General features: G+C 44.0%; 1 protein-coding gene across 2 annotated transcripts in view; it reads right to left on the bottom strand.

The window, feature by feature from the left end:
* rab28 (RAB28, member RAS oncogene family) overlaps positions 1-15,331 on the bottom strand; it is a 151,434-nt gene that overhangs the window by 88,126 nt on the left and 47,977 nt on the right. For both annotated transcript variants that reach the window (XM_067989605.1, XM_067989597.1), the window contains exon 4: positions 10,582-10,711. In XM_067989605.1, coding sequence (XP_067845706.1) covers positions 10,582-10,711 — 130 coding nt within the window. The remainder of the gene's footprint in view (positions 1-10,581; positions 10,712-15,331) is intronic.

The following is a 15,331-nucleotide window of genomic DNA, read 5'->3' as shown; positions in this document are numbered from 1 at the left end:
AATGACATCAAAAAGCTCTGTCCATTTTAGGGCTGATTTTAACTTTTGGCAGTGGTGGAAAACAGGCAGTAGTGGAACGGTTGCTCATTATACAGCTACTGATTTTCCGCCACTGCCGAAAGTCAAAATCAGCCCATTTGACTCCCGTTCAACTTTTTATACAATAGTCATAGATTGTACATTCCCCCTCCTCTTCGGACAACCCTGATTTTATCTCAAAAACAAAATACTGCGGATGCTGGAAATCTGAAATAAAACGGAAAATGCTGGAAATACTCAGCAAGTCAGGCAGCATCTGTGGGGAAAGAAAGAATTAACGTTTCAGGTCGATGACCCTTCGTCACAACGGTTTTATCGTTTTATAAAATCAGAACTGATTTTATCTACTCCCTTGTTTAATTGTCCTTGTATGGTATCATAAACTGAGACAGCTCACACACAGCACTGAGAGCTATTGGATACCCCTTAAACATTGCATAAAAGTACTAAAACACCTTGTATAAAATAACATTTATTGGGTAACACATCGGGTTAGCACACTGACCAAAATTTAAACCCAGCACAAAGTGATGAACTAAAATTGATCTCTCTGCTACTCGTTAGAATCTTGTATCAAATGAGTTTGGGCAATCTTTGGCACGTTTCTAATGTGTGCAAGCCCACAGCACAAAGCTGCCTACAATTCAGCCTCCAGCTCACCGCTGGAGCAGACCAGTCAGCTCTAATCTGCATCTGCTTGTGCTGAAACTGACCTGGCTTGATGTTGATATTAGGTGCCCATAAGAAGAAAAGAATCCCATTTTTCAGCAATATCAAAATAGATACATTCATGAAACTAGCACAAAACAGAATGTATGAAGGCTACTGTTTATATTATAATTACACAACTTGTAAACTTCACATTGTATACATTTTACATCAAAAGGGACCCTGATCCATTCTTCCATAACCTATATTGAGCAGATCTTACAACTTTCTTAGGCACTTTTTCTTATCTATATATTATTAAAATTGATATGTCTTGTTAACTTTGCATTCAAAAATCTCATGTCATAGAATCTTACAGCACAGGAGGAGGCCATTCAGCCAGCCATGCCTAAGCCAGCTCTTTGAAAGAGCTATCCAATTAGTCCCACTTCCCCACTCTTTCCCCATAGCCCTGTAAATATTTCCTTTTCAAGTATATCCAATTGCCGTTCAAAGGTTAATACTGAATCTGGTTCCACCAACCTTTCAGGCAGTGCATACCCAATCATAAGAACTCGCTGCTTAAAAAAAAATTTTCATCTCCCCTCCGATTTACTCTACCAAAACCCGACAGAATTTTAAACATTTCCCCATAACCATCTCTGGTCCAAGGAGAACAATCTTAACTTCTCCAGTCTCTCCATATAACTGAAGTCCCTCATTCCCGGTATCATTCCAATAAATCTTCTCTGCACCATCCCCGAGGCATCGTTCCTAAAGTGTGATGCCCAGAATTGGACACACAGCTGAGTCCTAACCAGTGATTTATAAAGCATAACTTCCTTGTTTTTGTACTCTATCCCTCTATTTATAAAGCCAAAGGGGTCCCATTTTTTTTTTTAAAACAGCTTTATCAATTTGTCCTGCCACCTTCAAAGATTTGTTTGTGACACCCAGGTCTCTGTCTTCCTGCATGCCCTTATCAATTTAATTTATATTGCCTCTCCTCAATTTCCTCTAAAATGCATCAGTTCACACTTCTCTGCATTAAATTTCATCTGCCATGTGTCTGCCCATTTCACCAGTCTCTGTCCTCCTGAAGTCTGTTACTATCCTCCTCACTGTTTAGTACATTTCCAGGTTTTGTATCATCTGCAAACTTAGAAACTGTGCCCCCTATACCCAAGTCCAGGTCATTAATATACATCAAAAAGAACAGTGGGCCTAATATCGAACCCTGGGGAACATCACTGAATACTTTCCTGCAGCTTGAAAACAATTCACCACTACTCTCTGCCTCTTAGTCAATTTCGTATCCACTTTACCACTGCCCTTTTAATCCCATGGACTTCAATTTTGCTGACCAATCTATTATGTGGCACTTTATCAAACGCCTTTTGAAAGTCCACATACACAACATCAATTGCAATACCTTCTGCGTTATTTCATCGAAGAAATCAATTAAATTTGTCAGACACAACTTGCCTTTAACAAATCCGTATTGACTGTCATTTATTAACTCATTTTTTTCTAAGTGAAAATTAATTTCATCCTGGGTTATTGACTCAAAGTTTCCCCACTACCGACGTTAGGCTGACTGGCCTGTAGTTACTGGGTTTATCCCTCTCCCCTTTTTTGAACAGAGATCTAGCCTTTGCAACCCTCCAGTCGTCTGGTACTACTCCCATATCTAAAGAGGATTGAAAGATTGTAGCCAAAGCCTCCACTATTTCCATCCTTACTTCCCTCAGCAACCGAGGATGCATCCCATCCAGAGCAGGTGACTTTTCGACTGTGAGCACTGCCAACCTTTTAAGCACCTCCTCTTCATTTATTTTTATCCCATCCAATTTCTCTATCCCTCCTCCTTTACTGTGACATTGGCATTAGCCTCTTCTTTTGTGAAGAAAGATGGAAAGATGGAAAGCACATAGCGCATCAGCTTACCTTCTTAATCCCTATCAGGCCCACCCTACCTTTGACTATCCTTTTACTCTTTATATGTTTAGAACAGACTTTAATGTTCCCTTTTATGTTAATCTTTTCTCAAACACACTCTTTGCCCCTCTTATTTCCCTTTTCAATTCTCCTCTGCACTTTCTGTATGTCAATAGATCCTGTGGAGTTTTCAATGTCAATCGTGTCCACATCGAGTGATGTCTGTCTTACAAGTTCTTCATAGAATTTTCCTATTAATATGACAACCTATGATCTGCCAGCTCAGATGCCATGTTGTTCTCCTCGAGTTAAATAAATTTAGGTCCTCTTTTTATTTCTAACTCATTTTATATATATATAATTTTGCTTTTACTTTTATCATAATCTCCCCCAGTAGGCAACCCCATCTTGAAATAAACTTGCCCGTCCAAGCCTTGCTCTCCCACCAAATATTTCTTCCCCCACTCACTGGACTGCTGGTTTTCCTCTTGACAGCTTTATTCCCACATTAGGCCCACACTGAGCTATGCAATTAGCCTCATGACCTCTCACTGAATGTAGAATAGGGCCTCTGAACCCATCCCTGATAAATGACCGTGTCATGCCATATTGATTATCTTTCGTGGCCCGGCAGCAAGTTAGGTCCCTGGCCTGATGCCTCCACGAGGCTCATGACCACATCCCATGGTGTGTCTCACCCCCATCCTATCACACCTCCAGCTGACTGCTCGAAATGAGGCGTTTCAATAGAAGGAGGCAACTACACATAACTCTGTTGGAAACAATGAGTTCTTTTATAGTATCAGACAGAGATGACTCTATATATTTTTATTTGCAAGTGCATATTACTCTCAGATGTCTGCAGTGGATAAATTACGTAGCCGTATTAAGCCCATCACACTACTGCAAGAGAAGTTCAGAACAGGTTTATAAAACTGCCTCCCTTGTTGCCCCTCCCCCTTGTCACTACAATGGCCATCCCCAGCACATCTCGGTGCTCACGGCTGGCACTGGTGATCCACCCTTAGGTCTGGTCCACCCCATTTAGTGCTCCCTGTCCCCCACTTCTCCCATGGTTCAGCCTCCATCTATAGGCCGACACCATTGTTTCCTGACTGAAAGTCCAGCATTCACCGCCCCCCCCCCCCCACCCCAGTTCTCTCAGAACTACAATCTTCAGGCTCTTCCAGCAACCCCCCCCCCCCCCCCACAGTACTCCCAGGCACCAGCCTCCTCACCCAACACTGCCCCAAGGCTCATTCTACCTTGCAACTAAGCCTCTGCTCCAACTCCCCAACTGCTGCCAAACAACTCCAAATCCTCCCAGGCCTCATACCACAATACCAGAGAGTGTTCCTAAACTCCAACGCTCCCACACCGCATGATTACTCTCAGGGGCAGCCTTCAACCCCCACCCACCCAGATTGTAGCCTTCTCCACCATTCTCTCCCACATTGCAAGTCGAGCTCCTTGCGTCCTTCCAGCCTCAACATTGCCAGTATGGACCCTAAACCCCATATCACAGTACCTCTCTCCACTCGCTATACACTGCCTGAGGAGATAAATATTAAGTATATCAATAAAGAATCACAGTTACACAAAAGGGAGCAGACACTTAACTGAGAGTGTGAAAAGGAAACAATTCAAAAAAGGAGGGCGTATGTGAGAGAGAGAGATTGCGAGAGGAAGAGAGTGAGAGAGAAAATGAAAGGGAAAAGAGGACGGGAAAGCTCCTTTTGTCCATGAGCAATGCCAGAAATTACCTCTAATACATTGTATATTACAAGGTAAAATGCTTCCATCATTATAAAAAAATATAGCCTCCAACTCATCATGAGCAATGTCTCAGGTGATCTGCTGGAAATATATTGAAAACATAATATAAAGCAAGATTATCTATATTATAAGGGTCTTCTCCATTCTTCAAATTGAGTAATCTCATACAAACTATTAAGGTTAAGCCCAGGTCAACAATGCCAAGAAATGTTTTGATATTGGGGTGCCTCAATTTAGGGATGGAGGGGAATATCCATGACATTCTCCCGTCCCTCACCATATAAAAGGGGCATCTCCTCAGGATCATCAGTTCATTGCCCAGAAGAAATGAATCCAGTAATTCAATGTGTGAAATGATAGTTACTACAAGTCAAATTATATACATAATTTATCATTTTCAAAAGTAACAGAATAGCAGTGGTTCTTGGTATGTGGAGGATGCTTCCATTCCAAAATGAAAAATGATCCTACGAAAACAGATAATCTTACTTTCTTCTTCATTCAGCATACCACAAGTACTCTTGATTAAGTAGTATCCCAAAGAGGACAAGAGTGGACCTTTCCAGCAAGGTGACTAAATTGTATTCAAAAGCAAGTTTCTTTAGCGAAGGAATCCAAACAGTGTGGTTGATTAAAGTGTGAGGGTAGTTCAAAGTGGCAACTTTACAAATGATCTCTCACTTAACCTTAACGTTAGCTCAAATATGGCTGTACAGCAAATCAAATGACCCAATACATACCTGCAGTTTCTTCCTGCCTAAGTGGTAACAATGCAAAATATAGTCCACTAGCCATATGGCAAGTTTGTAACTTATAAATCATAGCTCCAACAATGCATGTCCTAATAGAAAATTGCCCAGGTATGCCCTGTCCACAAAAAGCAGGACAAATCCAATCCGGACAAGTAGTGCCCCATCTACTCTCAATCATCAGCAAAGTGATGGAAGGTGTCGTCGACAGTGCTATCAAGCGGTACTTACTCACCAATGCCTTTCCACCATCTACAAGGCACAAGTCAGGAGCGTGATGGAATACTCTCCACTTGCCTGGATGAGTGCAGCTCCAACAACACTCAAGAAGCTCAACACCATCCAGGACAAAGCAGCCTGCTTGATTGGCACCCCATCCACCACCCTAAACATTCACTCCCTTTACCACCGGTGCACCATGGCTGCAGTGTGTACCATCCACAGGATGCACTGCAGCAACTCGCCAAGGCTTCTTCAACAGCACCTCCCAAACCCACGACCTCTACCACCTAGAAGGGCAAGGGCAGCAGGCACATGGGAACACCACCTGCTCGTTCCCCTCCAAGTCACACACCATCCTGACTTGGAAATATATTGCCGTTCCTTCATCGTCGCTGGGTCAAAATCCTGGAACTCCCTACCTAACTGTGGGAGAACCTTCACCACACAGACTGCAGCGGTGGCTCACCACCACCTTCTCAAGGGCAATTAGGGATGGGCAATAAATGCTGGCCTTGCCAGCGACGTCCACATCCCATAAACAAATAAAAAAATACAAACAATTTTATGAATTTGTATAGCACCTTCTATGTAGAGGGTTAAAGTGTGTTTTGCATCCAAATAATGAAACTAAAAAGCTAGCCAAAACAAAGAAGTAACAAGGGAGATCTTCCTGGATCTTCCCCCAGATACACTGGATCCCCTGGGCGCAGCCAATGAGTAAATTGGGCAGGTCAGCATGCACACCTGTAAAGGAACCTGCCTGATTTTCTTCTATTTACAGACATGCACACTGTCCTGTCCATATCTCCTCTAATAATTTCAGACACTAACCGGGAGGGAAATTTATAATGAAGTCTAAGGATCACCTCATCATCCTTCCAGATGAGGTAGAGTTGACTGACCACGAACAGCTGGAGTACATAAAACCTCCATTATATCTAACGGCCTCTTGAACAATTCAAGTTTTTGCCTCCACTGTGCTAGCCAGAAGGCCATTACAGGTATGGATCACTCTTTGCATGAAGAAACGATTCCTGACATCAGTCTTAAACTTGCCTTTGTACTTATTTATGTTCCTGTTCCCCACAGCCATGGCTTAACTTGAAACAGTGCTTAAGATTAACCTATTTTTTCTGCTTAGTATATCATATAATTTACTCAATACATTACATAACTCTACAAGATTCCTTTTCATTCATCTCCTTTCAAGGCTGAAGAGTATTTTTTGTAGAGTTTTTCATGTTTTTCAATATTAAAGGATAGGTTGGATGAAGACGACTTTTCAACACGACTCGTCTCCTGCTTCCCAAATAACAACTCCATCATCGTTCCATTACAATATTTAGTTGCTTTTTTAAAATGAGCCTAATATCCTATCCTCAACCACTTTTTTTCAACATTCTAACTGATTGTCCGGTGTAAAGAAATACTTCCTGACATCCATCCTAAAATTGCCCTTTACAACCCTGAACTTGTGCCCTTTTGTCTTGCTGCTCTAGTGTGCCTGAATTGTTTAACTTTCTCTATCCGATTAAGTGTCATATACCCCTAAGAAGTCCCCTTTGAGTCTAAAAGAACCCCAATTTATCAAGTTATTCCTCATGCCTCTTCTCTTTGACACTGAAGTCAGCTTCATTGCTTTCCCCTGCACTGCCTCTAGCTCTTGGATGGTTTCCTCATGTCATGGTGACCAGAAATGTACAGGTGCAGTCTGACCAAAGCAATGCACAGCTTCAGCATAGTCTCTGGGACTTGAACTCAACTGATTTGGAAATATAACCCAACATCCGATTTGTTTTGTTTTTAAGCTACTTCACACTTTAAGACATTGTGAAATCAAGTCAACTAATGCCACTGATCAGCCCAGGTTCAAACCTTGTCAAACTCTCTAAGATCTTGGCTGCCATCTCTGAAGTCACAGTGCCCCCAGCTTAATGTTATCTGCAAATTTAAACTATTTTGCATTGATAATGCAATTCCAGGTTTTTTTTTTGCACATACCAGGAACCAGACTGGTCCCAACACATTGCCCTGGGGCATCCCAATTAATGCCTCCCCTATTGCTACCTAATTCCCTTTATAAACAATTTTACAACACCAAGTTATAGTCCAACGATTTTATTTGAAATCTACAAGCTTATGGAAAGCTTGTAGATTGGACTATAACTTGGTGTTGTAAAATTGTTTACAATTGTCAACCCCAGTCCATCACCGGCATCTCCACATCATAATTCCCTTTATGACTACCCTCTGTTTCCTTCCTTTTAATGGGTTAATAATTCATCTCTTATCCTCAAGAACCACTGACCTTACTTTGTAAAGGTATCTTTCACATTAAAACAGCGGTATTCAAACTACAAGGCTAGGGCCATTTCCAGTCTGTGAGCCTTGGCGATCCAGTCCAAGGAGCCTAGGCAGTTCAGTTCTAATTATATATTTTACTTGCTGGTTTGTCGTGGTTTGGAAACGGCCGTTACCGCAATGGCTAAGTAAATCCTAAATCAGAACACCAAGATCCACAGCTTGAGATATATGCAAATGAACAGGAATGTTGATTTAAACTTTATATGTGACCCATGAGATTCCATGATATGTACTCCATTAAGTAAGTGGCCCACAAAGACAAAGTTTGGACATATGATTTAAAGACTAAACACATGAGTTTGAAAGGGAACCATTCAAATTCTTCACAAGTTCTGAGGATGATTTTTGGGGTTATTCTTCCAGGCTCCCATTACAAAGCAGAACATAAGATGAAGCAAAAAAAAAGGGAATGTATTTAATTTCCTGACACTGACATCTCTCACCTGAGTGAGCACAAATATCCATCTGAAAGGTGCAATAACAGATGACCTTCTAGGGTTGGAATTAAACCACATGTTGAGCTCCCCCAGTGGCTCAGTTTGCAAAGACTATATGTATACATTGGCTCTGGACTCAATTCCCAGTCTGTGCTGAGGTAACTGATCTCAGCTGAAAAACTAAGGTGAGCATTATAATTGGACTGAGACCCCCAGATATTAGCGGGGAGGCGGGATGGCAGGGGGGGCGCGATTGGGCGCATGGCAAACTCGCATAAACCAAACTTACCGTTTCCGACGCAATCACATGTTGATTGATACTGGTTAATGCCCTCTCCGGGTTTCGTGCTTGGTAGCTAGCCTGATTGACAGGCTGGCTGCCATCAGGAGCTGCAACACGAGGTGGGGGGGGGGGCAAGAAAGAGAGAGAGCCAGACGTCATCTGGCGCTGGAACGGAAGACCGGGGGGGTGGGGGACCGGGGGGGGGACGGTCAGGAGGGTGACGAGGGGGGACGGTCAGGAGGGTGACGAGGGGGGACGGTCAGGAGGGTGACGAGGGGGGACGGTCAGGAGGGTGACGAGGGGGGACGGTCAGGAGGGTGACGAGGGGGGACGGTCAGGAGGGTGACGAGGGGGGACGGTCAGGAGGGTGACGAGGGGGGACGGTCAGGAGGGTGACGAGGGGGGACGGTCAGGAGGGTGACGAGGGGGGCAATGGGGAGACATCAGGAAGATGAAGAGGGGGACATCGGAGCGGGAATTATCGGACATTGGAGCTGGTTTCAAAAGGTAGGTGCATTTAGTGTTTTCACTTCCTTGCATGGTTTCTTAATTTAATTTATTTAGTTTCTTTCTCCCTGATCCGGCCCTTTCAGGCGTGAATCAGAAGCAGTGGGCAAGCCGCCCAGGTAAGTTAAAAATCTTTCTAATCCCTTCATTTGTCACAGGTAAAGTGCCTTAAGTACCTCAATGAGGTACATTTGGCTTTTTAACTGTCATCCCGCCAGCTTTAATTGCAATTTTTGGAGGACCCCACCCCACATTTGCCTCCTAAAATCACCACCAGTGTCTCTTGGTTAAGGGGTGGGGAAAGAGTATTAAATCAGCTAGAATTCCTGCTCCTCATAGTTATCAAAGGCCCCTGCTGGAAAGTGCAGGATTTGCCTTGGCAGTAATCCCCCTCATGATAGAATAACCTGTCAGCACTAACTGTTTAGGCTCAAACATAAAACATGGCAACTTGGCAAGGTACCAAACGGCAATCAATACCAGTGGAACTGTATCTCAACAGGAGGGAGAAAATTGGAGGGGAAAAATACTGGAAAAAAGCACACTGCTGAGTATCCAACTCAAGTTCGATGCAGATACGGAGTCTTTGAAGTGGGACCAAATGTATTGTAGTCCCCAACACCAACCTCCTTCACTTTGATAAGAGCAAAAATTCATTAAAAACGTAAAGAACAAATGCACAGCACAGCAAAGCAGATGGATTTTAATATGGAGATAAATATAAGTTAACAAATTTAGGACAGGCAATGGTAAGCATGTGTGTAACAGGAAAGAATCCTATTTTGCACACTCACAGGCAGAGGTTGATAAGGAAAAGGTTTTGGAAGTAACTACTGAGCATATACTGAAAGTCTCTGATCACTGTTAAGTAGTTATCAAAAAGGCAAATCAGATTCTGTGATTCATCAGGAGGGTGAACCCAATTCTGGTGTATGCTATCCACTTTGATCACCCTACTGCAAAAGGTTATGATGCATTAGAAAGAGTGAGAGAAAACTGATCAAGATGAGTCTAGGTGCTAGGGATTAAATTACGAAGGCCAGCAATTAAACTAAGGACTGAAGGGACCCGGCTCAAAAATAATGAAAGATATAGAAGCAAACTATTTTATTTGGGCAGCACATATACAGCTATATAGACACAAGTACAAATTCACAAACCTTAAGCAAGGTTAAATTAGGAAAAGCTTTTCTTCACCACAGGACAGTAGACATGTGGAACAGACACCAGAAGAAAGTAATGATTCAGGGTCAGTTGACATCTTTAAAAGGAAGCGGGAATGATATTGATCTAGAAGGGTGAGAATATTGGGAAATTAACGCTGCTTGATTCTGTGTTTAAATGGAAAATCAAGGAAGGAACTTAGTGTTCCTAATTAAAGTAGGAAATCAGTAGATGGGGGGGGCGGCGGGAAATTCACAATAGTATATTCTTGCATTGTCTCTGAATGGAGCAGGCATGATAAGCCAAATAACCTTTTCTTACTCCAGATTTCCTACATTTAAAGGCATCAGAAGGTACTCATATTGTACAATGGTCTTAAAATGAGTTTGTCTGTAAATATCTAATATTTAAAAGAACAATTTCAGTTTGTTATTTAAATTAACAAATTACTTACTTTTATTTCCAACTAATGCCACCACAGGCTGTTGTTCGGATTCCTCATTTACTTTCTTCACTACGGCATACCAATCTTCAAGGTTTTCAAAACTCTGGTAGTTTGTGATATCGTACACCAATAAGACACCCTGGGGGAAGGTGAAAACAATGAAGCAGTACATTATTCACTTCAAAAGAAATAACCCCACCATTAGCGTTGGCGTCAGAAAACAAACATAATGACAGTGCAAACTTGTGCAACTTCACAGATGCTATCAATAAATCCAAGATCATTTTACTAGGTTCAGCTTTAGATAGTTCTGCTGGAGAATTATCAGGCCCAACAGCTGCTTTGAAACACAGATCCCATGTTAATTACTGTTACTGTAATGTGGTTTCCTATCCACTAACAAAAACAGATTGCTAAAGAATATACTCCTTTCATTAAATTAACCACAGTATGATCATAAAGCTGTTAGATTACAACATTCGGCATTTCTGTTTTAGCAGTTCATCGCATTGCATAATGAGGACATTATTGATCAACAGGCAAAGAAATTAAATAACATATAGAGACCTTTAAAATCAATTTTTCATCAGTAAATTCCCAGATTTTTTAAACAGGTCATGAATTGGTAAAAACTGGTTTCCTCCCAAATTTGAGAAAAAAAAACTGAAATTTCCTACGGTTTTCTTACCACAAATCAGGTCTGGAGATGCACACACATCACATCCATAATGTTAGTATGCATGTTGAAAAGCCTTAATGACTACAGGTATGTTATTAACAAAATGAATATAGTGCATACAATGATTGCAATATACCATTCATAGTACAAAATGCAAAATTAAACTTTAGCATCAACTATTTCACATTTCAGTCAGACTTTAAATATATCTGTGCTTCATAATACAATGGAGGTGATAGTCTACTTTAAACATACATTTAAAGGGGTAGGGGGAAAAGGGCAGGAAAGTGGAGTTGAGGTAGAAGGTCAGCCATGATCTTATTGAATGGCGGAGCAGGCTTGAGGGACCGTATGGCCTACTCCTGCTCCTATTTCTTATGATCTTATGTTCTAACATTTTGCAGTGCACAGTCGATTAGTACTGAACAAATAGGCAACCAAAACGTTTCTAGATTCAGACTCATTCCGATTGTCACCCTTGACCTGAAAAGTTGCTGATCGTGTAGGACCATACGCATTTGCTCGCTGACAAGCTCCCCAGTGAATCTGGAGACTTTCAATGGCACTCCTCCATGGAGGAGGAGAAATTACATTCAATTTCAATTATCTCCAAAAAAAAGGAGACTTTTTAAAAGCAACTGGAGGGGAACTCTATCTGAAAATAATGCTTCGCCCCCTTCCACACCAATACACACTTAGTAATTTTCTTTAAGGTATTAGTAGAGAAAGAATATTCAGTCTTGTGATAATGGGCTCGAATTTAGCAGGCCTGCGGGTTCCCAGCGGGTGGTCCTCCGGGAGCGTGGTCAACACGCTCGGCGAAATTAGTGGGTTGCCCACGCGATCGTAGCAGGCAACCCACTAATAGGAATCAATTACCTGCTCCTCCGGGGTCCACGGCGCTGGCCTGCGCGTCGGTCGGGCTGCGCATGCGCAGTACGATCTGTCAGCTGGAGGCTCTCTAGTTAAAGGGGCAGTCCTCCACTGACAGATGCTGCAACCAATGGAACAAATTGCAGCATGGAGCAGCCTAGGGGGAAGGCTGCTCCCAGTTTAATGATGCCTCACCCCAGGTATCATCAGATGGGGTGAGGAGGAGGGGGGAGGACACAGATCTTCCCCCCGGCGGGCGGGAGGAAGCGGCCTGCCTCTGCCACCAAGAAGGCCTGGCTCGAGGTGGCAGAGGGGGTCACCTGCGCCACCAAAATATGGCCCACCTGCATACAGTGCAGGAGGCGCTGCAATGACCGCAGTAGGTCAGCCGAAGTGAGAACATGAAGTCTTTCCCCTACACTCCGTCTGCCACAACACTGCCCCCACCCCACATCTCCTTCGGCACCGCCAACACTATTCTGTCACATCACCCTTCATACCCACTCAAACCCCATCCTCATCTTAACTCCACCAACTCACCTCGCCAGTACTCATCCTGCCACTAACACGCAACCCAATCCTCATACAATCTCATTGCTCCATCCCATACTCACCCTCCCGTGCATCTCCCTCACGGCCAGCCTCACTCAACCTGCCACCACCTGTGCTGCAGCCACAGGGCATGCATCACATATGTGCAGTAGGCAGCGTAAGGCAAACGTGTCGTCAGCATGAAGGGGGTGCACAAGGGTGTCTGAGGGTTTGTCATGGGTGTTACCTATATTGAATTTCAGAGCAACAAGCAGCACACATTATATTGACACCACCACTGCCATGTCTCCGCGAATCCTGTCCGTTGTGTCCAATAATGGCCGCTCCTGGGTATCACTATGAGGACCCACCACTGATGCCACCCATCGTGTTACTGCAGAGTAGGTGCAGGTGTATTTGCAGGGCTCGTCCGCGCAGACGACTGAGAGACATCGGCGGTGTAGCCGGCTGCACCCTGGAAGGATGCGGAGGAGAAGGTGTGGAGGGCAGTGGTGACTTTGACAGCGACAGGTAAGCCGTTGGTGCTGGGGCCAGCCAGGAGCAGCTCGGCATGAAAGAGGCTGCAGATCTCCGCGACTACATGTCGAGCGAATCTGCGCCTCCCTGTGCACTGCTGCTCGGAGAGGTCCGGGGAGCTGCGCCTCGGTCTGTGGACCCTGTGGCGAGGGTAGTGCCCTCTGCGATGCGTCTCTCTCTGCGGTAGCCCTCCCTCCTGCTGTGCAGGTGGGCGTGCAACAACACCGTGTTGGGGGGATCCACGTCTCTGCGGCGGACGGCGTGGACTGCGAGGCTGGTCATGCTCTTCGTCCTCCGAGGGTGTCCACACACCACCCATCTGGCAGGTGTTGGTCTGAGGGGTTGTGCAGGGTAGGTGGGTGGTGCCTCGGACTGGGGCTGCGGTTTCGTGTCGGTCTGTCCTCTGGCTTGGCGGGGGGTGGTGGAGGGCAGGGGTTGCCCTATGTGACGCGGTGGCCTCCTGCGTGGGTGAGGGCTCTCCCCCGTGGAGCGCACCTTGGCACCTGCCACAGGCTGCTGGCTGCAACACGCCTGGTTGAGGAGGGACTGTTTCCCCCAGTGTGGGAAACTCACTGCCTTGAACCGAAAATCCCACACTTCCTCTTTTGACAGCTGCTTCAGCTCATTAACTGACCACAACGAGCAAGGTAAGTACTCTCAAGTGGAACCCCGCTGGCTTTAATTGCCTGCGGGATTCCCACCAGCGGGGCTTGCGCGCGCAGCCCCGCACGTCAGCGCGGTACCCGGAAGTGGCCGGGATTTGTCGCGATCCGGTCACGTGACCGGCTATCGGGATTTTCAGGGCCACCCCGCTGGGAACCCGCCGGAAACACGATCCCAAAATCGAGCCCAATATGTCTATATAATCCCTAACCGTACTGCTCAGAATCAGTGGGATCACCAAAAGTATATAGCGCTTTCTCCTACGTCAGGCCCATAGGCAAGAACTACTGACACTTAAAAGATGCATCCTGCTGATTTAACATTTTGTTTGACATACCCAAAATTCCAGAGATAAATTTACTTTATTGTCCCCACAAAGAAATATACCCCCAATACCATACAACCAATCTTGTGAGCTTCAGAAACAATAACTCAAGTTTTATTTGTCTAAAGTTTAACAAGTATGAGAGTTCTTTAATACCTGAATGTAGTTGCAATTACAGGTAAAATTATTTGGCACTTCTCATTTTCTCAGTTGTTAAACGTGGGCAAATAATGTCACTTAGATGGGAAGCTTATTTTTTAAATTATTTCCATTGCTTTCAAGTTTTTCTATCCCTTTTCGTTTTTCTGTCTTTATATTCAAAATAGGACAATTGCACTGATAATAGCATGTTTAACATTGGAACAGTAGGACAAAATTGGACTCAAAGTAAAAACTGAGACATGGGTTAGGGGAAATAACTGAAGGCATGAGGCCAGAAAGGGAGGTTTTGAGGAGACTTTTGAAGGTGTGGAGAGACCTAGCAAGGCAGAGGAGTTTAGGAGGAGAATTCCAGAGTGCAAGGGTGTGATGGCTAAAGGCTGTGTCATCGATGGAGGGGGAAAGGGGGTGGGGGAGGGAGAAGGAGAAGAAAGTAGCACAGTATGCAGGAGTTGGAAGAGCAGAGGATGCAGGCTAGTGCACAGGGTTGAAGGTGGTTGCAGAGTAGGAAGGAGCAAATATTTATAAATGATGAGAAAACTTAGCATCTTCAAGGACAAATAAACTTATTTTGTTCTAATAAACGTCAAAATAGAAAAAGGGCGTTGACTATAATGTAGATACCAGCTTTTGAACTTCATAGTATCATAGTATCGTAGTAGGAGGAGGTGACCATTCGGCCCATCATGCCTGTGCTCGCTCTTTGAAAGAGCTATCCATTTAGTCCCATTCCCCTGCTCTTTTCCCATCGCCCTGTAATTTTTTTTCCCCTTCAAGTAATTATCCTATTCCCTTTTGCAAATTACTATTGAATCTGCTTCCACTACACTTTCAGGCAGTGCATTCCAGATTACAACTCGCTATGTAAAAAAATGTTTCACAAGATGATCTCTCATTTATCCCGAATCTGTCCCACCCTTCCTTTGACTACCTTCTTACTATTTATATGTTTATAAAAGACTTTTGGGTTCCCTTTTATGTTAGCCACTAAT

The sequence above is a fragment of the Heptranchias perlo genome, chromosome 1 (assembly GCF_035084215.1).
Source record: "Heptranchias perlo isolate sHepPer1 chromosome 1, sHepPer1.hap1, whole genome shotgun sequence".
Classification (NCBI taxonomy): domain Eukaryota; kingdom Metazoa; phylum Chordata; class Chondrichthyes; order Hexanchiformes; family Hexanchidae; genus Heptranchias; species Heptranchias perlo.
This window is presented reverse-complemented; position numbering and strand designations above follow the sequence as displayed.